Below are 27,027 nucleotides of genomic sequence, written 5' to 3' on the forward strand. Positions count from 1 at the left end.
TTTGCATCCGGCCATAATTAATCCATAAACAAAATTCAAACTAATCTTAAAACTATTTACCACAAAAACCAAGCATCAACCATCAAAATCCAACAAATCTTCTACAGACCACCTCACCTTCATCAAAACTAAAGTATATTTTTTGAAAAAAAATAAAACGGTATTTATTTATACTAGTAAATAAATTAATTTTTAAAAAGAAGAAAAATAAAATAAAATAACCTGTTTTAGAAAAAAAAACCTTAGCCGAAGATAGAGACAGCGATAAAGACCGGATTGTCTTTGTTGAAGACGAAGGTGGCAATGGCGAAGGATACCTTTGCCTCTGCCGAAGTCGAAGATGGCAACATTTCAATCTCCACGCAATGTTCTGCCTCTCCTGAAGAAGAAGGCGGCGATGCTTCAAGCTCTTTGCAACGATTCTGCCTCTCCCGAAGATAAAGACGAAGATGAAGATGCGAGGACGAAAACAAAAACAACGACGCTTCAAGCTCCTCGCAACGACCTTGTGAGTAAGAGGTGGAAGCAGTGAGAAGAGACGTGGGTGGCGGTTTGGTGCACGACGATGAGAGTGGAGGAGGATAGCGGTCTGGCGAGAGAAGAGGGAGAAAGAGAGAGGGAGAATCTGAAGACAGTGAAGGTACAGAAGATGGGAGTTAGGAATTTAGGGTTACAACTAACTAATCTATATATATATATATATATATATATATATATATATATATATATAAAAGGAGTATTTTCGACATTTTTAATATATGAAAATTATACAGGTCTCTAAAAAACGAAAATCCTATTTTCTGCTCTGTCCCGTTTGTTTTGCGGGTTTTCGTTTTTGTCTCCTACAAATAAAAAATGACCCAAAATCTATTCCCAATAAATAAATTCTCACCGATACCCACCTTGCCGAAGAAATTGCCATCCCTAATTAGTAAAGAAAGAAATTAGAAACAAAAATTTCAACATTAATTATGAACGACAAAAATCCATACTTAAATGCTAAAAACATTAATCATGGATTGCAGGGACGGACATACGGGGTGGGTGGAGGCCTCGGTCCCCCAATTTTTTTTAAAAAATTAATAGTAATAAGTTATTAAGTACGATTTAATTTTTTTAAAAATTTATTTAGTATTTAATCTAATATAAACAAAAGTCTAGTCTAACCTAAATATTAATGATTTCTAATATCTAAAAAGTAAGTAACAATATTAAAAAAAGTCTGAAAAGATATTATTACTAATATTTTTTATTAAATAAAATTTTTCAAATCTTATAAAGTGGATTTTTTTTCTTCTTGTGAGTGTTCTCTTTTATTCATTTGGTATTAATTCTTTTTATTTTAACTACTACAACTGAGAGATATTTTTCAGCTGAAGAATAACTTAGAAATAAAATAAAAGATAAATTTCTTACTAATTATCTTTTAATTATATTGAAAAAAAATTACTGAAAAATTTTACGCAAATTCTATTATCGATTAATTTTATGAATCTTACTACTTACGTATATATTTTTTGTATTTTAAAATATATTCTCTATCGATATATTTTTGTAATATATTTTATATTTTATAATTTTTTGTATAACTTTTTAATATTATATATGTTATTGGTCTTTCCATGATAATATTTTTGGATCTGTTGGTAATAAATTGGTAAGTATAATGAATTGCTTGGATATTATTATCTAATTTTGTAATATTATTAATTGTTTCATTATTACATTTTAAATGTCGGACGAAAATCAAACGAAACAACCAACAAAAATTAATAAGATAAAAATTCATAAAAAAGCAAAATTTAGAAACGAAAATCTCAATATTAATTACGAACGACAAAAATCATACTTATCCATACTTTAATGCTAGAAACATTAATTCCATGCTTATGTCCACACATGCATTGAGAAGTATAATAAATTGATTGGATATTCTTAGCTAATTTTGTAACATTATTATTAATTGTTTCTATATTAAATTTTAAATCGGTTTGTATTTTGTACATACTGCATTAATTTATATAATTCATGATAATTTTAACAACTAAAATTAATAATTTCTTAAAAATTTGGAAATAACAAAATCTAAAAAATGGGAAAAAGTTTACTAATCATCCAAAAAATTTTAATAGTAATGTTAAAAGATCAATATATTTTATAATTTATAATAACTAATTAATTATTATTAATATTTTTAATAATGTAAAATTATATTTAATAATATAAAATTATACACTTTCTTTTAATAATTAAATATTAACTAAATTTTAATAAAAGTATTTCAAATTCAGAAATTCTAATGTAAATCTAAACCGTTTAGTTTATTAACAGTTGTCGGATAATCAGTAATTTCCTACCGATTAAGTAATAGTTAAATTTTAAAATACAGCCAAAACAATTAAAAAAAATTCAGGATTCTTTTCACCTTTATTTGTAATTTCTTAAAATATAGCTTATGCGAATGTGCCAATTTATCCTCCTAATGATCACTCTTATCTGAAAACTACAAAATTATATACAGTTGAAGCTTAAATAAATACACTTGCTTGTGACGTATCAACTAAAAAAATTCATTATTTTTTCTCTCGTCAAAAATAGTTCCTGTCAACTTTTAAATTTATAATTGACATAGTTGTCAGTCAAATAATGCATACAGTAGACAAACGCTTTTGACTTAATATTATCTGTTATTTTTCTGGATTAGGATATTGTTCTTATTATCTTTAATCAAATTTAAATTATTGTATGCTCCAATCAACGAGCAAAGGCCAAAAGCTTACACAAATCACAAATCACATAAACAAATGCAAGCAGGCATTGATGACAGTTGAAATAATTGAATGATATGGGACCGTGGATTAGAGGCGGCTACAATCTGAGCCGTTGGATTCAGCTCCAAACGCGTCCTTCATAATTTATTGTTAATATATATACATTATATATTCAAATCTACAACTCATTTCTTGAATTTAGCAAATAGAAAATAAAGATCCCCCTCTCATTTTTAAACGCAACAAGGAGGGCAAAATAGTATTGTACTTTTCACACAATTAAGGAAATTCTCCTCGTGAATTTACATAATTATTAAATAAAACTCTTCGTAGTTCTTAAATTAACTTGTCTGTATCATGAAGATAACTATCTTCAATTATTGATAGATTTTACACATATTACCGTGTATTCTTAAGAGAGTAATCAGAGTATATTTATAAAAACTATTCTATTTACTTATATTATCTACACATTACATAAATAAAATAAAAAAAAAATTTAAATCCTCATTTAATTATATATTAGAATTCGTAACCACTTTAAAATAATAGGTATGATGTCATATATATAAATTTAGATAAATATATACAAATTTTTTAAAATAATACTATATAATCAATAAATATTATTATTTTTTCTCAACATTTGGTTGACAATAATTTCACTCATGTGTATAAAAAATTTGTACACAAAAAATATATAATTTATATTTATATTTATCAGAATTTGTACATATAAATTAATACAGTTTGTATTTATATTTTTTTATAATTTATACACATAAATTAATAAAATTTATTTATTAAAAATAATTTAATATTTATATTAATTAAATAATAATAAAAAATCTTAAAAATTTCTTACTAAAAAATTTCTCTAAATTTTTATTCTTATATTGACAAGAAATTCAAATTAAAGATAAATTTAACACCGAATTTTATTTGACTTTGTTAATTTTTCTACGCTCGCGCGTTTTCGCACCTTCTTCCTTACACCTGCTTCGAAGGTGAAAGTGTAACTCGAAAACTAAAACGTGCTTACCCAACCGAGTAGAGTAGACCACGCAAAACGAACACTCACACACTCACTCGTAACTCTTCCTCTTATATAAATTCCCAATTATTTCTTTATATTTAAATTCTTCTTCAACACACTAACCTTCCTTCGTCCCTCTCAACGGTTTCTAGAGAGAGAGAGAGAGAAACTAAAAGTCTCCGTTTAGAGAGAGAAAGTAGAAAACACCGATGGCCGGCGTTAATCCAAACGGTGCCGCGGATTTTCCGGCGGTTCCGACTCACGGTGGACAGTTCATTCAGTACAACATCTTCGGTAACCTCTTTGAGGTCACCGCTAAGTACCGTCCTCCGATCATGCCTATCGGTCGTGGAGCTTACGGAATCGTTTGGTAACTACTTACTTCTGCTTCTTCTTCTTGATTTTCATGTTACTCTTGAGTTGAATCGTCGTTTTGATTTCTTTTCGCTTTTGAAATCGCGGTAGTTTTTCTGTGAGTTTTTGTGAAAATCTGTGTGTTTATGTGTTGCTGTTCAAATCGGAGCTGAATTGTTCGAAGATGATGATTGCGAGAATTTTTACTTCGATTTTTTTTTTTTTAGGTTTTGGTTAGTTTTGTTTTTGTAGTAGATTAAGACACTGATTAAGCTGAATTTTGTGTTTGTTATGATTTTTGAAGCTCGGTGTTGAATACTGAGACTAATGAGCTGGTTGCTGTTAAGAAGATAGCGAACGCGTTCGATAATCACATGGATGCGAAGCGCACACTCCGTGAGATTAAGCTCCTGAGGCATCTGGATCATGAAAACGTGAGTCGTCTGTCCTTTCTCGAGTTTAATATAGTTTGGATATCGTATACAGTGACGCTTATCTCTCTGAATTTGTAGCCACTTGTTATATATACATTTTTTTCCAGAGTGATAGCTTATGATTTTTAGAGAAAAGTTACAAAGACACTTAGCAGTGTGAATTTTATAGCGATTTTTTTGGCGCGATATTATTTTTAGAGAAAAATGATAAGTGGAACGAACTTTTGCAGTGTGAAAAACAGCTTCCATCTGTTCATAACTTTCAACTTATTTTGATCAGTTGCGAAATGCCACCACGATTTGTTATCCGCTGCTCCATGCACTTCCATACTATAAATCTTTGTATCGTTACGAGCATTGTTCTTTATTTTAAGCTTAGTTGAGATGTTGACTCTTTTGACTTATTTGATTATTTGCTTGAATCTTTGCAACTTATAACATCAATTTGAGTAAAATGATTTTCTGTGATTCTTATTATGTATGGTATATGCTATAAATTCAATTGATTCTTGCTGTCTTAAGTTTGTTCAAGCGGCAACATAAATGGCCGTAAGATACATGTGACCACACGTTTGATGGATAAAACGCAATCATTTAATAGAGCCAAGCATAATTGATGACAGTTACCTGATATCCCTGATATGCGGAAGGCATATGAGTTGCTACTCGTACTAGGTTCCATTATAAATTCATGTAGATCGTAACATTTTACTTCCTGAAAATGGTTGCTCTTGTTCATGCTGATAAGATTTTAATATTTTATCATTTTATCAAAGCCTGATTAAATAAAATATTTTGTTTGTAAAAACAGGTGATTGGCTTAAGAGATGTTATTCCTCCACCCCTTCGTAGAGAGTTTAATGATGTCTATATTGCAACGGAGCTCATGGATACTGATCTTCATCACATTATTCGCTCAAATCAGGGCCTGTCGGAGGAACACTGCCAGGTGAATGCTCACAATTTTTTTACTATGATTTTCTGCATTTTGGCACTGGAGCTTTTTTTTCTCCCCCCGGTTTTACTGATGATTATATGCTGTTGTGCTTGCAGTACTTCTTGTATCAGATTCTTCGTGGGCTGAAGTACATACATTCTGCAAACATAATTCATAGAGATTTGAAACCAAGCAATCTGTTGCTGAATGCAAATTGTGACTTGAAGATTATTGATTTTGGTCTTGCGCGGCCAACTTTAGAAAATGATTTCATGACAGAGTATGTTGTCACAAGGTGGTACAGGGCTCCTGAACTGCTGTTGAACTCGTCTGATTACACTTCTGCAATTGATGTTTGGTCTGTTGGTTGCATCTTTATGGAACTCATGAATAAAAAGCCTCTCCTCCCAGGGAAGGATCACGTGCATCAGATGCGCCTATTGACAGAGGTTAGTTGAAAAGAAACAATGTACAAAGTTTCAAGAACATCTTTTTAGTAGCTCATATAATCTGATAATCATAAAACTGTCGAGAGTAAGTCCGCTGAATCTTTGCATAGTGCTTACACTTCTACTTTTCTGTAGCTTCTTGGCACTCCAACTGAGGCAGACCTTGGGTTAGTGAAAAGTGAGGATGCGAGAAGATACATCCGACAACTTCCTCAATATGCTCGCCAACCTTTAGCTAGGATCTTCCCCCATGTTCATCCCTTGGCCATTGATCTTGTTGATAAAATGTTGACAATTGATCCAACTAAAAGAATTACAGGTAACTTTCTCAATATCCTTTTGTCTATGTTTATGTAACCGTGCAAAGAAATGTATTGCCTTATTTGAACATTTGTGGGCGTTGCATTAGCTATGGATTTTAGAACAAACCTGGAGGCAACTCACTGGTGTAGCAACAGCAGAGTTTCTTGTATTGAATAAAATTGTGCTAAATTTCATCTCTTTTTGTTTGAAAACTGGCAGTTGAAGAAGCACTGGCCCATCCATATCTTGAAAAGCTGCATGATATAGCCGACGAACCTGTCTGCATGGAGCCATTCTCATTTGACTTTGAGCAACAGCAGTTGGATGAAGAACAAATAAAAGAGATGATCTACAGAGAGGCATTGGCACTCAATCCTGAGTATGCTTAAAGTAAAATGACATGAGCAATTTGAAGTTTAGAAGGTAATAATAAATTATTAAAAAAAATAATGTGTAATCAATTCTTTTATTGCAAAGTTCACCACAGTGGGAAGTTGTTACAGGCAGGAAAGAACCAAGTTGAACGAGGATTGAATCCTATTGCTGATCAAACCTTCCCGGGTAAATCCTGTTCAATATGTGAGATTAGTTAGGTTCAATTTAATGCTTTTAAAACAAATGAGTGCCTTAGTGTTGTAAAGCACCATATAATGATTATTACTCCCCAGAATTCAATATCTTGGGTTCTTTTCTTCTTTTGGGCCGAGGCCCTGTTTTTGTGGTCAACTCACCTTGTGTGTTGGCTAAATTATTTTGCTTTGTAACTTTTCGCGACCTTGATTGCAGTTTTATATGCTATATTATCTGTATAGATTATTTAATTTCAGTGAGCTGAATATTCAGAACATTTTCTTCTATGCTTTAGAGAATTAGGTGCACCGTGCACGGACCATAGTATAACTAGATAGGAATTACTGCATTACAAAAAGTGTTGGAATTCACATTGCCTTGTGTTTGAGAATTTTAATCCTAGGCTGAAATGCAGCAGAGCGTCTAAAAGTTTTTTTCGTTTTTTGCTCAGTAGAGCGTCTAAAAGTTGAGGCATAGCAAATGCTAATGGGTATTGGGAAAAACAAAGAATGTACAACATTCTTTGAAAAAAAAAAAGTCAGGTAACAAATAAAGTTCCCAGGTCTTCATTTTTTAGCTTTTATACTTTTTTCCAAAAAAATAATTAACTTCATTATTATGTTATCTTTTTAAATGTGAATTATTGATATAAAATATAACAAATTAAGAGTTAAAATTTATTTAATTAATAAAAAATAAGTCATAAATTTTTGAAAAATTTTAAAACTGTATATATAGCCTTTATCGTTTGAATATGTCTCAATTTCAACTTTAGATTTTAAAGGTTAATATCCTTATCAAAGAGGTGGATACTACAATGAAAACTTTATAATTGTCTTCATATGAAAATATTCTCTTTTGATCCTTAGATGATGAATTGTATGGTTAAATTTTGATATTTATAAAAGTGTTGTATTTGTTTAAGGTGTGGTTAAATAAACAAATCACACTTTTAAACAAAACATCTTCATAAAAAGATGTTTTTATCATTTTCATTTAAGTAGAGGTAACCATAATAAGTTGACATGTACTAACATGTAAAGTGAGTTTGCTTTCACAAAAAAAAGTGAGTTTTGATAAAAGTAATATTATTTACTAATATTTTTAATATAATTTTTATTCGCAAAAATATTTCATGAATAATAATTTTTTTAACCATTTTGTATTTTGTTTTAATTTTATTCTAATATTTTATCATTTAAATGTGTTTAATATTATAATTTAAATGTGTTTAATATTATAATTTAAACAAGTATATGTTGAGCGTTAGAAATAAAATTTACAAATTAAACAAGAAAAAAAAATCCGTTGCTAATGTCAAATCATTGAGACTTGCCTCATTGAGATTAATAAACCTCATTTTAAAACATCTATGAAGATTATAATTTGGTAGGGAATGAATTAAAAATAACCTGTAGGATAAAAAGAACCAATATTAAAGCAAAAAAGTTTATAAACACGACAATATAAACTGATTTTTATTATTTATATACCTAATTACTATTATAATCCATGTATTTAATTGAAGTATCTAAAACATATCCAAATTATATTATTCATAGAAGCCATTTAATGATAACTAAACAAACTATATAGAGAAGATACATGAAGCGTTGACATTAGATCTTCGTAAATCTGCGAAGGATCATTATTCAGTTTGTTAGTCATATCCTACACATAGTGGAAAATCGTAAAATGAATCATTATACAATTGTAAAACCAAGTATAACAGATATCATTTACAGTTAGTGAAAATAAGCTAATTATTTTTTTAAATCTTTTTTGCTCTTTGAAAACATTTTCATGGAGCATCGCTCCTTGCTCCATACAACGTGTCTTTAGTTAAAGAGACCAGCAACGAAGAAAAAGTTAGTGATTGAAGATATTGTAAGATCAAATCACAAATCAGAGTTTTTGTCATGAGGAATCGGAATGTGGAATATTAGTGTGTTTCGTACAATCATACGGTCCAATGGCTTGATGTTTACGAACCTACAACCGAAATGAAACAAAGAAAGCAAATTAATATTTATAGACTTTATACCAATACCAATCTAAATACCAAGCGCAAATCAGATTCAGAAGTGACCAATGATCCGTGAAGAGCTTCCAAAGTTCATAAAATCTATTTATAATATATTAAAAAAAATTAAGATCATTCTACAATTATTCTTAAACATTTAACATCATTTTATCTGGTTACACAAATTTTTTAGGTGGTATAATATTTTTTAATCTATATGGGTATATCAAGTTTTGTTTTCTTCATTTACTCTTTTTAAGGTGATTTAATGATAAAAGATTATGAAAAAAAATTAATATTAAGAACACTTATTAAATTTTAATTTAAAAGATAATTATTCCCAATAAATTATAAAAAATCACAACAAAAGACAAGAGAATTCGTATGTGCTAATGTATTTTTTGACGAGAATTATTATTATTTTGAAAAATTTTATCATAAAATTCGAGAAAAGACTCAAATAAAAACATCGATTTAACACAATTGTGATTTTAAAATTTTTGAACGAAAATTCTCCACAATGTGTTAATATATTCTTTTACTAAAAATTACAAACATATTTTTAAATTTTAAATACAAAATTTTACCATCGAGATAGAAGAAGAGAAAATCAATTCATATAGAAGCATTTAGTAAAGTGTATAATTTTTAATAAACATTTAATTTTGTTATTCAAAAAGTGTGTATATTTTCTAATTTTTGAAAATAATTATCATTAACACATTCATATTTACTTGAAACCATATTTAAATTCACAAATTAGTTCTCTCATGCAATAGTTTACATATACTCTTTAATTTTTGGATCTATAGTTACAAATACAATTTTATTTCTTTTTCTAATTGTATTTATATATTGATATTATTATTATTAGTTTTTTTTGAGTAACAATTATTGATAATATCCATTTTGCTAATCATAATTTTCTTTTACAAAAATAGTTTCATGTAATTAGAAAATAAATTACAAAAAAAAAATCAATAAGATGAATGGTTATTTTTAAATTTCAAATATAAGTAATTAATTAATATATACAAATAATTTTAATTAAATATAATCTTTTCAAATAACTTAATAAGGATAAATTAAATATCAATTTTTAAAATTTTTATTAAATACTTTTTTAAATACAAATTTAATTATTTTAGTTTCTAGACATGTTTAAATTTAGTGTTTAATAATAATAATAAAAAAAAGCATATGGCGCGAGTGCCGACTTCAAGTGATGAGAGTCATAAAAGAGCTTAGGGTGATGTTTTTTTTGGACGTGTCCGGTTCGGAAAGATTAGGGTGGTGTAGGTTTTCCTTTTTTTATGTATGGGCCTAGGCCCTCTACTTTGACCAAAAACATGACGCATGGTGGAGTTATGCGCTTAATCAGCATTCAATTTTGAATTCGGTAAGGCGACATGCTTTTGGTGGTTGGGTTTTCATTATTGTTGCACCACTATGTGTCCTTGTATGTTTTGTATGGGTTGGGTTCACAGCCCATATCTGTCCACAAAAAAAAAGTTAGATCAGAATGAACCTACCGGGGACCAAGGACTTGGTTCATGCTGAGGCTTCTCAGGGGGAGAATTTTGTACTGCCCCGCCTTTCATTGTCAGAATCTCCTGTAAACACCGTAAATAATCAGACGTTGGAAATCTACGCCATAAAATGAATCAGATTTCTTCGATTCAATAATATTGACGTGTAATAACTAATAATAATGAGTTAATTGCCATATACGATACAAACATGAACATTTGACGTAACCCTATACAAAAGTATTACAAAAAAAGAAATCTCGAGTTTAGAAGCAAAATTTAGGTCAGGAAATACGATTACCTCTCCAGCAGCTTCAATTGCAGCTAACCATTCATCAGAAAACGGAGCAACATTTGGTGGAATCTTCACAGAAGGGACTTCCGGCTTGCTTTTCGTCGCAGATTTCTCGCTGCCATTCACGAATTTAATGTTACATCACAAAATGTGCAGAGTATGCAAACTATGTTGTACATATAAAATTGAAAAGGTTGCCAAAAGATAGAACAGCAAATTTTATCGCATTAAATAAGGTACTCACTGATGAGTTATTTTGCTGCTTTCTTCTGCTAAATGAAGGCCGCCAGTTGTCTGATTCTGAGTGTCAATATTAGTGAACTCATGATCCTCAAGAACGTTATTTTTCGCTTCCTGGGAACTAACTTCGCTCCCTTGTGGGATTCTTGTGCGAAAGGGCTCATTATCTGAAGCTGGTAACTTCGAATTTTCACTAGAAGAACAATGCACATCGGATTGGCAAGTAACTACCTCTTCGGTGATATCTTCACTGCTTTTTATGAAGGAATCAAACTCAGCAGACACAACTTGATCATTGAATTGAACTTCTGTTGGCAATATGTCAGTGGAACAAACTTTCATATTACCCATTTGCAGGCATTCTAAGCTGTCATCCGCTTCAAGATTTCCATCTTTGTACTCTGGCATTGGTTGTGTATGATGATTTGAATAGTTGCTTTCACTTGTAGAGATAATGCTTCCTTTTGATGCACCCTCAAATAGATTTTGGTTCTTGATTTCTTCAGAGTAAGCAGCATTTGTTGTCTCCCCATCACCCTCCAAGTGCATTATGTTATTAACATGCTGCGAATTCGCATAAACAACAGTAGTCCCCTGCAGTTCTGAAAGATGAGATTTTTCATTAACCGACGGAAGCTGATCATTGGCAACTGAAAGACACTGTTCACTGTTGCAATTATAAACCTCAGGATTTTCAGCAAAGTTCAGGGGCTGTACATCTTTCGCAAGTGATTTCTCACTCTTGCTCATAGTGTGATCTAATTCCGTGACCGACTGAGCTGGTACAATGAGTTGCAAAAAGCGAGAGGGGTTTTCAGATCCACTACAAATAGAGTTTTTGGTGTTTGAAATGAAATCTTTGGTCACACCACAAACTTCATTCTCATCAAGCAAGTGACCGTCAGTTTTCACCAAACTCTCATCTTCACAAACCATTTTGTTTGTTTCAGAATCTGAACGTGAATCAGCTCGTTGCTCAAAATTTCCTGGGACATCATGGTGATCATCTAATTGTGTTGAAGTGTGCCTAGAAGAACCATCATCTCCAAGCTGCCATTCAGGAAGTATATTAGCATGCTGCTCAAAGTTTCCTGAGACATCATACTGATCATCATAGCTCATAGAGGTATCCATTGAAGAATCATCATCACTAAGCTGCCATTCAGACATGTTGCAGTAGTCATTAATCAACATATCATTTGCCCTTGAGTCACAGTCAGCTTTCACAAAGTGAATATTTTCTGTATTATTCTCACAAATTGTTCTGCTTCCTGGAGATACATTTTTTACCTCACCGTCACAAACTCTTGAAACAGCTATGCAATCATCACACATCCTATCCAGTTCAATTGGTTGAGTGCTATTATCCATTGCTTTTGAATCAACAATCTGGTGGCTTGCTTCATCCACTGATCCTGGAATGGAACCTGATTGATCATTGAGTGAATGCTGGCGGCCTTCACTTTCAACTACTTTTGGTTGACTTTCACAACCAACACGAATTTCTGGTACAGACTTCTCAAGGGGATGTTTGGAGGATACAGTTATCACACAAATGACCTCCGAAGTATTTCGCTGGGATTCATTTTCAATTTCTGAACTAATTTCTCCTATTATACTATGATTTGGAATACTGATTTGTTCCCCCTCTAACTGCCGATTAACTACCCCTAAAATACTTGGGGTACTGACGCTGCAATTGGCCAAGGGATTCCCATTCAATACATCCGCTTGTGCAGCATCTCCTTGTTTGTCATAACCAACAGCATTGTCATTTGCTCCTGCAGTCTTGACACAATTGTGTTCCTTGAATTCTCCAGAATGTCTTGTATCGTTGGAAGTCTTGGCATCTTTTTGCTGTAGCAAAAAGCTTTCATTAGAAGTCAAAACATTACTAGTGACTTGTTCTTCATCTTGTACCACGGCATCTGGCATTGTATTGGAAATATTATCTCTCTTTATTAAACTTCTATGCATGCTATGATGGATTATGGGCTCTGGTTCTTGAACTACCAACTGACTCGCACAGGACAGAACATCATGTAATTTGTCTTCCAAAGGGAGGTCAACCTCTTTCTCCAACTGCTCATGGCTATGACTACTCTTTGAAAGAAGCTTCTTTTCATGTCTAGGGAGTTCCATGTCCTCCATGTTAGAGACACCTTCGCTTTTGTGTAGTTCTGCTTGTTCTTTAGATTTTAAGTCAAAGTGTAGTTCTGCATTCATGTAGTTCTGCTTGTTTTCAACCATTTCTTGCTCACTTATATTTCCAGGGCCAAATGAATGACTTTCCACTACTGATGCTGTTAAACGATTACTATTTACTTCAGTGCTTGCTTCTGACCTTACATCTGGCAAACTGAATTTCTCACTGCAGTTATTTATTGTGTTTTCAACAGTGTCAGACCCTTTACTAGATACTTGTGGGAGTCTTGCCTCATCCATACAATGTCTTTCCAACTTCCTTAATTTGGGAAAATTATTCTCTTCAGGTTTGCAAGGTATAGAGCTTTTCTGTAATTGGCTGTGTGAATTGGAAGGTTTGGCCTGCAAAGCAGTTGAGTTATAAATAATTAAATACGAGATCATACGCATAAGCATCATTTTACAGATGTATAGACTTAGGTATCAAATATGGAGCCAAGTAGTGAAGTTATACCTGAGAAAAGAATCCCAATGAGGGAGATGGCATCCTTAGGCCTGAAGGTTTTGTTGTCTGAAACTGTCTCGCTTGTTTTTTCTCATTAATCTCCAAAATAACTTGTGGGACACAAGCTTCTGAAACATTAGGTCCTCTAGATCCTGATTGATGCTGTCCAGATGGTACAGATTTTTCTGAGATTGAGCTATCCTGTGCATGTTCAAAAAACTTCAAGAGAATAATCGCATGCTTATTATTTAAACTAAAATGACTAAACAACAGATGAAGCAAATAATATTGAAAGCTATAGCCTGTAGAAGGTTAAAGTTCGAACCAAATGCTTTCTAGCTTCCTTGTTGACAGTTCTGGAAATTGAACATTTATCAGCCTGATCAACTTTTGGCTTATTTGGCAATGGCACAATTCTAGGGTTTTTTGACAAGCCTTTTGCTCCAGCATACTTTTGGATATTAGTAGCTGTCGAAGAGACACAAAGTTAACAAAACACAAGCAATTTATTCATCAAATTGAGATTAAAAACCTCAATCAAATTGAATTGTATGACTTTTCGATTTCACACTATAATTATTAATACCAAACAGTAATAGTTTGCAAACATATCTCTCATATTTAGAGTTGTCAAAGCACCTATTAAAAAAAGAAACAAAAACGAATTGCAAAGCTTACCCGGATGTGCATTGTGATTTCTCTTAGGTAAACTTGTGCTCAACGTTCCTCTCCTGGGCGTATTTGTAACCCCCGGTGCATTGGATTTTGGATCAATATTAGTGGCTTTTGATTCCCTATTTGTTGCCTTCACTGGTTCAGGTCTTTTCAGTTTTCAAAGGAGTCAAGGTCAAGGCGTAAAGAAGAAAACCTTTCTATAGTTAAAAATGAAAAGATGCAGAAAACCAGAAACACAAACAACTCAATAAAATAAAATAAGCAAAACACTAAACACCTACTTAACATATAATCTAGGCAATCAATTGCAAGGATATGAAGATGAAGCTGCTGGCCGGAGACACACGTTTCGTTTAGGTCTATTCACAACAGTATCATTGTTTGCAAGCACCTTCCGCTTAGCCTAACAAATCACATATGGTAATCCAAAATTAAATAAAAAAAAGTGCATATGATAGATCATAGATATAAACAAAATAATTAAAAAAAAGGAAAACAACAACAGCAGCAGCAGCAGAATAGAGACTAACCACAGAAGCAAAGGCTTTAACCTTGGTTGATGCTCCAGATTTGGGAGATAGAAAAGCAGCAACACCAACGCTTCTATTTTCAGTGCAAACAACACCTTCCGAGGATTGCTTAAACAAATTATCTTCAATTTCCTTAAGTGCTATAGAGGCACTAGCTGGCTCTTCCTCGTTGATAGCTTTCAACACCGTGTTAGGCCTCTTAGGAGTGGCAGTGCCACTAATCATAGAAAGTTCCAACGGGTTCAAAACACCTTAATCAATTAACACTCAACATTAATAACTAATTATTAATTATAATTTAGTAATAAATATCACCTTAAAGTGTTTTGCCGCTAATATTCCTCAACCTTATCGATGTGAATCGAGAAATAGTAGAACTGAAAATTATACCTTCTTCCTCGAAGAAAGCACGATTCCACGCCAAGCTTTTTCGCAAATTATAGCCTCCTTCTTTCTTCTTCCTCTTCATCTGCTGAGGCTCCATGCTGAGCTTCGCCGCTTCCGGTTTGTTGTTCCAAATCACGTTCTCTTTGTTGTTCTTACTGTCTTTCTGCGTCGCGGCACTGGCGTTTTCGGAGTTCACGTCACCAACCCTACCATCTGCGGCATCACACCATCAACAACCGCAGAGGACTACTATTTGAAATCATCGACTTCTTTTGTGAAAATTTTAAATGAAATTGGAAATAACGTAATATAAGAGTTAAAGTACGAAGCACTAACTTGTTCGAGGGAGAGATCGGACAGATATTAGAGGAGAGCAGGAAAAGACGGTGGACGCGGCGGCGGCGGCGGAGGAGACGGCAGAGTCGCCTCCGGCGGTGGAAGCATCTAAGAGTAGGGAATCGTCTTCGGCTGTGATTTCTAAGAGTGGGATGTTAGAAATGGAATCCATGATTTTTCTTCTCTTCTCATCAGTATCGCAGTAAATGCGAATAGATCTGGATTTGGACTTGGCGTTCGGTTACGGTTATTATTATTGTTGGATCTGAATTTTTGAAACGAGGGTTGAGCGGGAAGGGAACAATCACCGTCGCTTTTATACGAGGGTTTGAAGTTACATGATGAGTTCACCTTAAAAAAAAGTAAGTTACAAGATGAGGTATGTGAATTTGAAAGAACTAAGAAGGTGCCATCCAACGGTACGGGAATGAATATGATTGGTCAATGGTCATTGAGCTTAGGAGCTTGGGTTGTTCGGTCGTTAATTTTTTTGATTTGAGCTAACCATTAGATGATTTGAGCTAACCATTAGACCAACCTAATTTGGTTGTTGGGTCGTTGGTTATTTTACCATTTCTTCCTATGTGGCCCGTGAAGTCTAGCCTAGACTTCGACCCTTTGTTGTCCAATTTAAAAAAATAACTTAATTAAGATATTTTTAAAAAAAATAATTTAAGCAATAAATAATTATATTAAAAATAATTTATAAATAAATTATTTTGTATTTGAATTTTTTGTTTTAAAAGTATTTATTTTATAAAAATGTGATAAAAAATAATAATATTATGAGAAAAGTTATTTTTTTAATTTTTCTATAAACTCTTAAATAATTTTTTAAAAAGTTATAATTTAGTTTTAAAAATTACACCAGACATTAATACTATTACTTTTCAAAAGTCAAAAACTCAAAAAAAATTATTTTTTTAAAGCTTCCCAATAAATTGAGTGAGTCCTTGACTACTTTACCAAGTACTTGACCAAAGAAAAACTATATTTAATTAGCTAAATCCATTTAATTATCTACTTTATTAGCCTAATGCCTTAATCTTTCCTTCAGTTATTCTGCATTTATTTTGTTCATTCGGTCATTCCATTGCAGGGAACTCTAATATTGTGAAGTTTTTTTTTTATGAACAATTTTAATTTTGAACAAAATACTTTTTTATGCAAACTTAATTATTTATTTAATATATTAATTTCAAGAATGTCAATCTATAACTAGGACTATTACGTGTCTACAAATATTCACTTATTTACTCGTTTTAGTTTGGCTGTGTAGGTGCCACCATGACAAGTATCACCACTGTTTTGTGATTCCTCTCTCCAGGGTCACCAGGGGCAGAGGATTAATATATAGTTGATTGCAAGTATCGAAATAATTTTAACAAATCAAAAGCAATAAAGATGAACATGACGATGCATTTTTATTTTACTTTTTCATACGAAAAAGAAAGCATATCTAAGCTGAGGATGAATGTCAAATCCAAAGACGAAGCAGCGGGAAACATGACTACATCACTTGATTGTTGCAGAGGGCATGTTGAAACGCGCGTGAATTATTCAAGTATGTTGCTAGCTATCATTAAAGAAAAAGTAAAATGGTATAACTGGTGATTAATCATTACAAGAAAATGGTCTACAATTCTACATGCCAGAAAAGCCTACGCTACATTATGTGTGTATTACCCGAAACAACAAAATCCAACAACTTCGTCTCTTTACAAGAATTACTCTAACCATTCCCTTCCCTTATCTCTTCCCATTTCCTAATCTAAGAAAGAAAACCATTCTATTAAGGATATCATCCATGTCAGTTGGCAGAAATCCGTTGCTCCAGCATAGCCACAGGAAAATGAGTCAGAACTTTGTGGTTAGATTGAAATATCAGGCAGCATAACATCAAGCAAACTTCACGTCCAAGCTACCACCACACTGGGTTAGTACAATTTTTCATTTTGTGATCCTTCCATTGAAGTATGTCTTGACAATAAACACACACAAGAATGGATCAATTTTCATCATCTATTAAGGAGGCAAAGGAAAAAGGTTTGAACTTGTAGCCATCGCCATAGTAGAATTTATTTTGAAATTCTACCCAATGAAGACGCAGGGCATGAAGAAACGCACTCAGACTCTCCATCATGAGTAGTATAAAGGCAGTTGCAAAGGCAAAAACAACTAGCCCTATTATCCGAATGATGATATTTTCATACCTGTTATAGTTATTGATAAGGAATGACATCAATGATTAGGATAAACTGATGACATGAAAAATAACGAATTTCAATCCTCTAAAGTTTGAATTTCACTTTAGAGAGTAAAGTGTAATCTTTTACTCTTGAATAGTTTCTCTTTCATATTTATTATTGGTCCCACCTATAAAATCAATGGTGAGAGATCATACTTTATTCTCTAAAGTAAAATTCAAACTTTAGAAAGTAAACATTGAGAGTGGATAATTCTGGAGCCTAAACCATGGCCAAAAAAAAAGAAAGTAAACATGAGAGCGTGCTTTTAATTTCATGGGAATCTGAATTAATTTAACTTAAATTTCTTCACTATCTCCCTAGATGCATAAATATTTATGGTTAACAATGGAAGTTAGATGCATGGTATTTTCATAACACCTAGCCAGCAGAGTACATCAAAGGCCGTTCCAGTGGAATACTGGAATGTATATTTATGGGGAAAAAATCCAAAAGAGACAAAGAAAGGTGAAGCATTTCAATAAAGGACATGAAAACAGCCCAAGTAAAATATTGTACCATATAAAGGCTTATATATAAATCAAACTCACCCCCAAGCAAGAAGCAGGACTTTCTCATAAAAAACAGTAGAAAGTTCTGAGTGAGCCAAGCTGCGAAGTGATGACAAAAATTAATGAATGAGCAGCGACTGAAAACAGAAAATTAAAGAAAAAGCTGAAGCTGATTAAAACCTTAATGCCCAAAGTCGAAGATAAGATGCTGTATTTGAAACTGAGCCTAGAACAAACTCAATGGCGTGAATCATTTGGTGGACAAAGACCTCACTGAAATTGAATTCCTCCTGATGTTGCCCTGCTGAACCCGGTTCCACCTCAGTCTCCATCTCAGTTGTATTAAGCTTACCATAAGTTTGCCCTTGAAAAAATCTCTATAATAATTCAGGATAGAAGAAGATTAATTGCCTGACAAACTCAATGGCCATGTGTTATTAATAACTGGCTATGAAGGAAAGTATAGAACAAGTTGAAATATGGCAACACAAAAAAGTCAGCATAGCCTATAGAAGTAAGTAAGTTAGAACAAGCATATTTTAGTCCACAGAAAAAGATCCTGTAATGGATCTCAAGTTGAGTTGAAGTTCAACCACCTTCAGCGGATCAGAATCCTAATAGGGGAAGCTCAAACCCCGACATAATTTACACATATCAAGCTTTCAAGCAATAAAATAAGAGAACCCTGAAAGCAAAAGTGGCACCTCATCATAAAGCTTCTTTAGTATAAACGGTTTTGGAAAGAGCATCCAAGGAACTGCAATTAGAGCAGAAAGTAACAAAACTACCTGCATATAAGCCGTAACTCAGAAAAACGAGGAAATAGAACAATAATATATTTATGAAGCAACAATGAAAAAAAGAACCAGAATCATACTTGAAGTACCCCTTGGCCCCAGAATAACTGATTCTCACCGAGTTTCTCAAAAGGGCTTAAAAACATGTAAATCATTACATGATAGAGGTCCGCTTGTGAGCCAGTACACCACTTAACAACAATGAGAAGGGAAAGATACCCAAATAGACTGTTGAGGAAAATCATCTGTGGCACAAACTGGTACCTAGAAAGCAACATGAAGAGTAAGTTGAAAATTTTACTCAAAGGGCGGCAACAATAATAGCTACATCGAGTTAGAAGAGCAACACACCTTATATCTATTGAGTTAACAAAAAAACAAGCGTTGAAATAACTCAACATAATTCCTAAGTTCATATGCACCACACCAAGTAGAATGGACATCTTCATCTTGAGGGAGTTAAGGAAAGCCAATTCTGAACGACTTCCACGCCATCTGGGATCCACACCAAATGGGTATGTTTCTCGATATTTGACTAAACCAATGGTATGCGCATCCCTGATAAAATGTGGAGAATGAAGAAAAACCAAACAGCACAAAGTTAAGACCAGTTAAAAACAGCTTCCCAATCAAGTTCTGAAGCTGTAGAGGGCATTAACAGACAAGTGCATCTTTGCAAGGGACGGCAATAAATTATTCCTCATGGCATAATTTTTTCAACTTATAAATGAAACATCAATAATTTCAAATAAACAGAACAATAGTTTTCCTGTTAGAATTGATCCTATATAACAAAAAATAGAAACAAATGTATGATAATATGTACAAACTTCAAACAGGGAGGAAAAGTCAAATAATATTTGCTTCAGTCTTCAAGGATAACTGGCAGATGTCACGGTAACTCTTATAAGTTAGAATTGGTAATTGATGGTGTCAAACGAAATGATTATTCACATTGTCGTTCACAACTTAGCAGAATGACGTGAATTGACATCAGAAATTTAGAAAATGTAAAATTCGGCATATCTAGGAGTTTATACCATAACTTCAATGTTTGAACATAGGACCTCTACCCAAATGACATACATCTCATCAACCTGGCTACAGAACATATTCGAGAATACCTTTGTACATAAAATGCATTAAAGAAGAGAAGGCAATCAACTCATGTTCACAGCAATACCCAACTCCGAAACGCAATAACCAAGTTATTGAAGAACTTTTTCTTTTTATAAATGGAATAGCTCTCAACAATAGTTTTAATAAAGAATGCACAAGTGTAATTCAAAGAAATAATAAAGACAGCATAAAATACCAAGTAATGCATCATGTATTTAGGAAATATAACAAATAAAAAATACTAGCACAAAAGTTATTGAAGACCTGCATGAATTATCTCGGCATTTGTAAGCCGACACTCCAAATATGTGAAAAGGAACACAGAAAAATTCATTGTAGATTAACCCACAGTAGATTGAAAATAATGACATTAAAAGAAGCACATAGCGCCCGCCAAATAGCATCTCCATAAAGCTTCCAAGTCTCTGGGAGAAATAAAATAAAACTATCAGGTGTCTAGTTCCGATGCCAACTTTCAAAGTGCAAGACAAAAGTAAGGCATAACCGGTTTATCTGTATGCAATTATGTGTTTCGCAGAAAATAAATAAAATTGTTTTCAATATATTTTGATCGGAACCCAACTTAGAAATTACACTCTGATGCTAATCTGCTCGTAGTAAGTGGACGTACTAGCTTGTTGAACATCACAATGATCTTATTAGACATTAGATGGAAAAAGAATGATGTTCAATTGATGTGTCACACCCATTATGCATTTGGTATAATCTTTTCAATGTTTACTTTATTTGTGACAGTTACAATGAAATCACCTGAGCGCTGAGCTTTTTTTCACATGCTATAAGGACTAATGCTCCAAGCAATAGGCAAATTCCATGACCCCAGTCCCCAAACATCACCGCGAAAAGAAATGGAAATGTAATAACTGTGTAAACTGCAGGATTCGCTTCTTGATATCTTGCAACACTGCCATTAAAAATGCTCGTCAGGAGTATTTTCAGTTTTCCAATAAAGTTATACTTTGTCTTATTTGTAGTGCATCCATGTTGATCTGACGGTTTATTTATCAACTGGCATAGAAGCTATTCATGTATTTCCAATTCCACGAAAAGTAATTAACTTCACTGCGTCTTTAAAGCATATATGCTACTCTTACAAACCATAATAAATATTGTGCTCACCCATATGCATCAACGATTTCCTGATATGGGCTTGTGAAATTGTTGGTCCTAAAATATGTAGGCGGAGATTCCAGTGCATCCATTGAATGAAAGATTATGCCAACTAGTGAATTGCTATCAAAAGTTGCACGTTGCAATGCCTCCTGAATCTGGAATATCATAAATGCAATCTCTTTAGTGATAAACTGATAATATAAATAACCGGTAATGCTAGGGAGACAAAAAAACAACCAATTTTATTTAGCATTCATTAATTGCTGCTAAATCTTTTTAGTTACCTAACATTTCCGATAAATAACAAAGTATCCCAGTTATTAAAAAAAAAAGATTTAGTTGGGATCTACCTGTGCTGTTGCAGATATAGGGCACCATCCTTCCCCAACAAGACATTTTTTTGTGACATCAAAGTTTAGCATGTTCAATGTATCATAGACAGCTTTCTCTCTTCTTACCTAGGACAGGATGATGAGATTGAGAACCATTACTTGAGAATAATTATCAGAGATTAGTACACTTTTCCAGCTACAACAGACAGAACAAAAAAAATCTGAGACGATTATATTCACAAGTTAACTCTTACCATGTCCATCCATTTTTCAACATTATCTCCTACAGAAGCTAGAGCCTTATTCCGGTGCCTAGTCCCAGCATCCAAAGTAGCTTCTATGTCAGCAAGACGTGATGAAACCTATGACCACCAACTAAGCTTTTCAAATCATTTTGTTTTCAATTTCCTATGTATAAGTCACAAAAGACGACATAAATGATATAGAGCAACAGAAACAATCTACTTGGCAAGGCACAGTTCATTTCAATATAATTCACATTTTCTCATGATACTACTCAATACCAATGAATGATACTGCCAGAAAACAAAACTCAACAGCTTTATGTTACCGTATTCTGAAATCTTATTTAGTATATAAGGATCTTCTTAAGCTCATGTTTACCTCGTTAATTATCTGCCTTTGTTTACTTATATCTTCAGGGACAGGGTAACTATGTGCCCCAAACGCCTCACAAATTTTCAGAATCTTTGTTCTTGCTCGCTCCCCAGAGAAAAGCACCACAAATACTGCTTTCTCTATCTGGAAAGAAAATTTCAGAGGTCAGTCTTCATGCGGACAAAGAATCCATTGATCAGAAAATAAATGGAGGCATAAAATGGTACAATGATTACTTAAATACAGAATAAGAAAATTGTAGCCGAAAATAAATCATCATTAAAGTAATAAGAAGAAAGAAAACCATCTCATTTGAAATAGGATCCATGAGTTGGTCATCAGCTGGTTCCTGATTGAACAGCATGTTGCCTCTTGTAGCACGAAACAACATCCTTTCAAAGCTAAGAACTTTGGATTTACAAATTGTGCCGCTGATAAATCTTAAACCAGATTGATTTGTTGGCTCCATACTCGTTTCCTATTAAATATACAAATAATTGAAGCGCATTCCAAGATAAATAAAATTAAGGCGAAATAAAAGGTAATAGACTAGAGGATTCTAAACTTTTGAATGATGAAATTACGAAGGACCTGTTCAAACAAAAATGGTGTCTCAACATAATCTCCTTTTGAGTTAATATTCTCCTCTAGTTCTCTCTCTTCTGGAACAGCATGGCCATGATTTGAAAATAGAATAGCAGATGCCTGAAATTTACCCATAAAATTATATCATGGATTCAGGGAAAAAAGTATATAGTAAGTATTTTATATCAAAGCAAATGGATTAAAATAAAATCAGAAACAATATTAGAATAAGTACACCATTCTAGTATTTAATGCGAAGTTGTGATCAGAAAGAGCACTATTTGCTAACTAAATTCGAGCGGAGAATATTATTATAATGAAGATAAGAGGAAGCAGATGATCAACTCTAGTACTTTCAAAGAAACATGAGGTTATGAGAATATGTTCAATACTAATCACAAAACGAAATACCTTTTGCAATACAACTTTGAACTCCAAGAGTTCCATATATGATTGCTGAAGCTTCTCACTGTTAGAATTCATTTCAGTTAGCACATGTTCATGCTCAGCAAGTTGTATCTGTTTTCAGAGGAATCCAAGAGACTAAAAACGTCAGCTTCGAGTGTTAAAGTTTCCACATAAAATAGTAAAATGCAGATAACTGACTTAAATTACATCATGTCATTTCTAATTTCTTGTCCTGCATCCTGAATATATTAAGGCTTAGTTTGGTAAAGCTTTTGCTTTTTAAAAGTAGCTTATGAAAGCTGTCTTTTAAAAGACAGCTTTTTAAAAGCTGCAGCACTTACGTTTGGTAAAATCAAATTAAAAAATGCTTTTAATAAGTACAAGCACCATAATTGTGTTTGGTAAAACAGCTTTTAAAAGTTGAAAAAATTATAATAAACATGTTTATAACAAAAAAATAAATTTTTTTTTCAAATTCTTTAAAATTTTATATAATATTTTAAAATAAAATAATGTTAAAATAAAAAATTCATAATAAACATAAATATAATAAATAAATTCTTCTATTTTTTAACTTTAAAATTTTATATAAGTATCATAAAAATTTATTTTATCCTAATCATATTATCATATTTACAATATTATTCTATTCTAGTAGGCTAATAATAACACAGGAACCGGATATATTATAAAAACAAAAGAATCATAGAATAATTAATTAACATTACTTGAAAAAAAAATCACAAGAAACAATAAACTGATAATATGATTCATAAATCAAATTTTGGAGTTCTAATTGAATCAATTAACACTTTATTTTGATACTAACTCAAATTTTAGAGACTAATAATTAACATATTTACTTGATTTATTCTCTGTACTAATATAAATAGATTTATCATTAGTCAATAATAAAATTTGTATGTAATCCAATGTTAGTACTGGGTACGTCCATTACCCACCTATATGTATATTGGCTCAGCTTTACAGATCATAAAAAATGGAACACATATCTCAAATAAAATACTCTTATGATTATATATCTATATTTACATATGTATATACATGTTGTTATTATAATTTGGACTAATGCTCATGCAAAAAAAATTTTATGATTGGTTTTCATCAACCTCTTTCCGTTTCAAAGAACAGAAAAAAACAAACAAACATAATAGATCTACTGAAAAAATACAAAATTAACGCAAAAAAAATAATATAAATAGATAGAAGTTCATACCTAATATGTGATAGAGATGTATTTGTGTTGAAATTTGTGAAGATTAGGTTGAAAAATAAAAAATATATGAAGATTGTGTTAGATTTTATGAAGGTTAGGAAGAGAAGTTAGAAATATATGAAGATTTTAATGGCAATATAATAGCGGGAAATATGTGCGGGAAAATGAAAAAAATTTAGTAAGCATAAGCCAGCTTTGAAAAGCTCCCTCCTAGGTGCTTTCAAAAGCACCCCTAACTTTTAAAAGCCGCAAGCACAAGCACTTGAGCTTTTTAATTTACCAAACGCAAAATGACGTGCTTGTGCTTTTTAAAAGCACAAACACCTCCTGAAAAAGCTTTACCAAACCCAGCCTAACTTGAATGCAAGCCCTAGGGCACTTACTGACCATATCTGTTGGGGAAAAAGCAGTAAAATAAGAGAAGGACCTCTAAATCCTCTAAGTGAATATCTGGCTGCATTACTGGATCAGAAGATACTACACCAGCTTTACTGATTTGATCCTTGAAGAATAGCTTTCTTGAAATTTCTGCACATCGCTTCACCTGTTAAATACAAATGGGACTTAATATTGATAAATAAATAAATATAGACAAGTATAAGCATAACCCTGACTTTTGAAGATTGCTGATATCATATCCAATCCAAAAATAAACTATAAGCGATAACTTTAATGTTTTTTCTATACACGAAGTTCGGTTTAAGTAAATTCTAGAAACTTGAGGGAAAACATCTTTTAAAAAACTATTCCAAAGTTAGAACAAGTTTTAAAATCAAATCTTGAGGATTTGGATAACAATAGTCTGATTGACATGAAACGATTAATGCTATTTGTCATATTCTTCCAACTAAGTGTATTTAGCAGGATCTCCAATAGGAAAACCTTTAAATTCCAACTTCACCTCAAATATTGACAAACAAAAATAATACATTTTAAACTTCAATGCAGAAAAGACAACAAATATCGGGGTATAAAGAAACCAACAGGATTCCGGCTAATGAGAGCAGGGAAGATTACCTGGTTAACAAACGTTCTCTGAAAGGGACTTTTCTCAGAATTTAACTGTAGATGAAGAAAGTATGTTCATAAGAGCACAATTATTTTAGATCTTAGAAGAATTTTACAGCAGCAACGTCCAAACCAGGAATTCTGGGAAGGCCAAAAGCACTTCTAGAAGCCCATATATACATCAATGATTCATCAGAAAATAGTAACTACTTAGGAGAGACCTCCTATAATTATAAACATTCTAAAGAAGTTATGAACGACGAATAATATAACAACAACAATGGGACTACGCAATTGTTGACCAGCTCTTCAATAGTAAATAGATTCATCATGCAAAGAAATTTCACATAAACACTCAGAACGTTCGATCACAGTTTTCACTAACTGTGCATGTGACAAACAACAAGAGAAACACCATTTGCCATTACCAGATTCATTTCAACAGTGAAATTCAACAACATAGCAATCTTCAACCGTTCCTTGAGAGATACGTAAACAGTTTTTCAGTTTTCATACTGAACTCGAACAAAACGACGAACGAACTCCAAAACAAACACGAAGAAATCATTCTTCCAAAAGTAAAGATAAAAAACGAGCAAAAAAAATCAAAATGACGGAAAATTTGTGTAAGTAAAAGAAAAGAACATGAAGCTGATCTATGAAAGAGTATTATGGAACGTACGTCTCGGAATTGGAGGAGGCCGAGTTCGCCGAGATAGGAGACGGCTCGGTGAGCGGACTCGGCCGGAATGATGAGTTGGACGAGCGTCATCTTCTCGGAGCGCATCAGATCCATCGGCGGGAGCCGTTCCATTTTCCCGGGAAACAAGCAGGGAGCGGAACTTCGCGTTTAGATCTGAGAAAAGAAAATGAAAAACTTCTCTTTGTTTATTTTTATTTTTATTTTTTACGTGCGAAGAGTGAGAGGTTTGGAGTGCGTGTTTTTCCCTTTTTTTTTTCTTTTCTTTTTTTAAGTTGGAGGCACAGGCATCGGAGTTGACGAAGATAATGCTTGCAGTTTTGCAACTGTCATTGCAATACACACACGAACACGATGCAACGTGATGGAACGAACTTGGCGAAAAATAAAGAAATTCAGAGTTTAGTGTGGGAGAAATTACAAACAGAAAACATGGTTACTCTCTATTTCAAGTTGAGACTTGAGTCCATCAACTTGGATGGAAATGGTTACTCTCTCTTTGTAACTTTGTATGTGTTTGGTGTTTTTTAATCCACTTAAAAAGAATTGATTTTTTATTAATTTATTAGATTCGAAATTATATAAAAATATATATATACTAAAAATCAATCAATAAATAAGTTATAATGTATTTTCTGTATTTTTGTATAAGTATATATGTTAATTTTAGGATAAATTTTTGTGTCATGTGACTATGAAAAAATAAATCTCTTCAATTCTTTTTAATAATTTAGAAAATAAAGTATAATTTTTTATTATTAATTTTATAAATAAAACTAAAAAAATTATGAAAAAAAAGAGCCGGATAAAAG

At 32.5% G+C, this 27,027-nt stretch overlaps 3 protein-coding genes across 5 annotated transcripts; 1 reads left to right on the forward strand and 2 right to left on the reverse strand.

Moving 5' to 3' along the window:
- The first annotated feature begins 3,715 nt into the window (after positions 1-3,715).
- LOC112786582 (mitogen-activated protein kinase 3) lies at positions 3,716-7,110 on the forward strand. 2 transcript variants are annotated; one of them, XM_025829962.3, is made up of 7 exons: positions 3,742-4,177; positions 4,466-4,595; positions 5,407-5,544; positions 5,649-5,981; positions 6,117-6,300; positions 6,504-6,707; positions 6,788-7,110. In XM_025829962.3, exons 1-6 carry the CDS (start codon positions 4,017-4,019, stop codon positions 6,671-6,673), a joined length of 1,116 nt encoding a protein of 371 aa, XP_025685747.1. In that variant the 5' UTR covers positions 3,742-4,016; the 3' UTR covers positions 6,674-6,707; positions 6,788-7,110. The 2 variants fall into 2 exon arrangements, with proteins under 2 accessions (XP_025685740.1, XP_025685747.1); XM_025829955.3 differs by having other exon boundaries at positions 3,716-4,177; positions 6,504-7,110.
- Positions 7,111-8,447: 1,337 nt separating this feature from the next.
- Positions 8,448-15,962, reverse strand: LOC112786599 (uncharacterized). Of its 2 annotated transcripts, none has more exons than XM_072232209.1 (11): positions 15,520-15,962; positions 15,187-15,396; positions 14,797-15,047; positions 14,583-14,669; positions 14,270-14,420; positions 13,917-14,059; positions 13,601-13,792; positions 10,946-13,488; positions 10,708-10,816; positions 10,410-10,490; positions 8,448-8,846 (listed from the first exon to the last, which is right to left on the reverse strand). In XM_072232209.1, the coding sequence occupies exons 1-11, from the start codon at positions 15,689-15,691 to the stop codon at positions 8,772-8,774; spliced, it is 4,014 nt and encodes a 1,337-aa protein (XP_072088310.1). In that variant the 5' UTR covers positions 15,692-15,962; the 3' UTR covers positions 8,448-8,771. The 2 variants fall into 2 exon arrangements, with proteins under 2 accessions (XP_072088310.1, XP_072088308.1); XM_072232207.1 differs by having other exon boundaries at positions 13,601-13,810.
- Positions 15,963-17,075: 1,113 nt separating this feature from the next.
- Positions 17,076-26,728, reverse strand: LOC112786614 (V-type proton ATPase subunit a1). Its single transcript, XM_025829986.3, has 18 exons — positions 26,198-26,728; positions 25,525-25,569; positions 24,935-25,051; positions 23,274-23,381; positions 22,869-22,982; positions 22,582-22,755; positions 22,284-22,421; positions 21,914-22,021; positions 21,678-21,785; positions 21,334-21,482; positions 20,965-21,118; positions 20,458-20,618; positions 19,426-19,632; positions 19,155-19,338; positions 18,982-19,065; positions 18,458-18,654; positions 18,317-18,376; positions 17,076-17,732 (listed from the first exon to the last, which is right to left on the reverse strand). The coding sequence occupies exons 1-18, from the start codon at positions 26,327-26,329 to the stop codon at positions 17,528-17,530; spliced, it is 2,445 nt and encodes an 814-aa protein (XP_025685771.1). The 5' UTR covers positions 26,330-26,728; the 3' UTR covers positions 17,076-17,527.
- Between the last annotated feature and the right edge of the window lie 299 nt (positions 26,729-27,027).

The sequence above is a fragment of the Arachis hypogaea genome, chromosome 3 (assembly GCF_003086295.3).
Source record: "Arachis hypogaea cultivar Tifrunner chromosome 3, arahy.Tifrunner.gnm2.J5K5, whole genome shotgun sequence".
NCBI classification, from domain to species: Eukaryota; Viridiplantae; Streptophyta; class Magnoliopsida; order Fabales; family Fabaceae; genus Arachis; species Arachis hypogaea.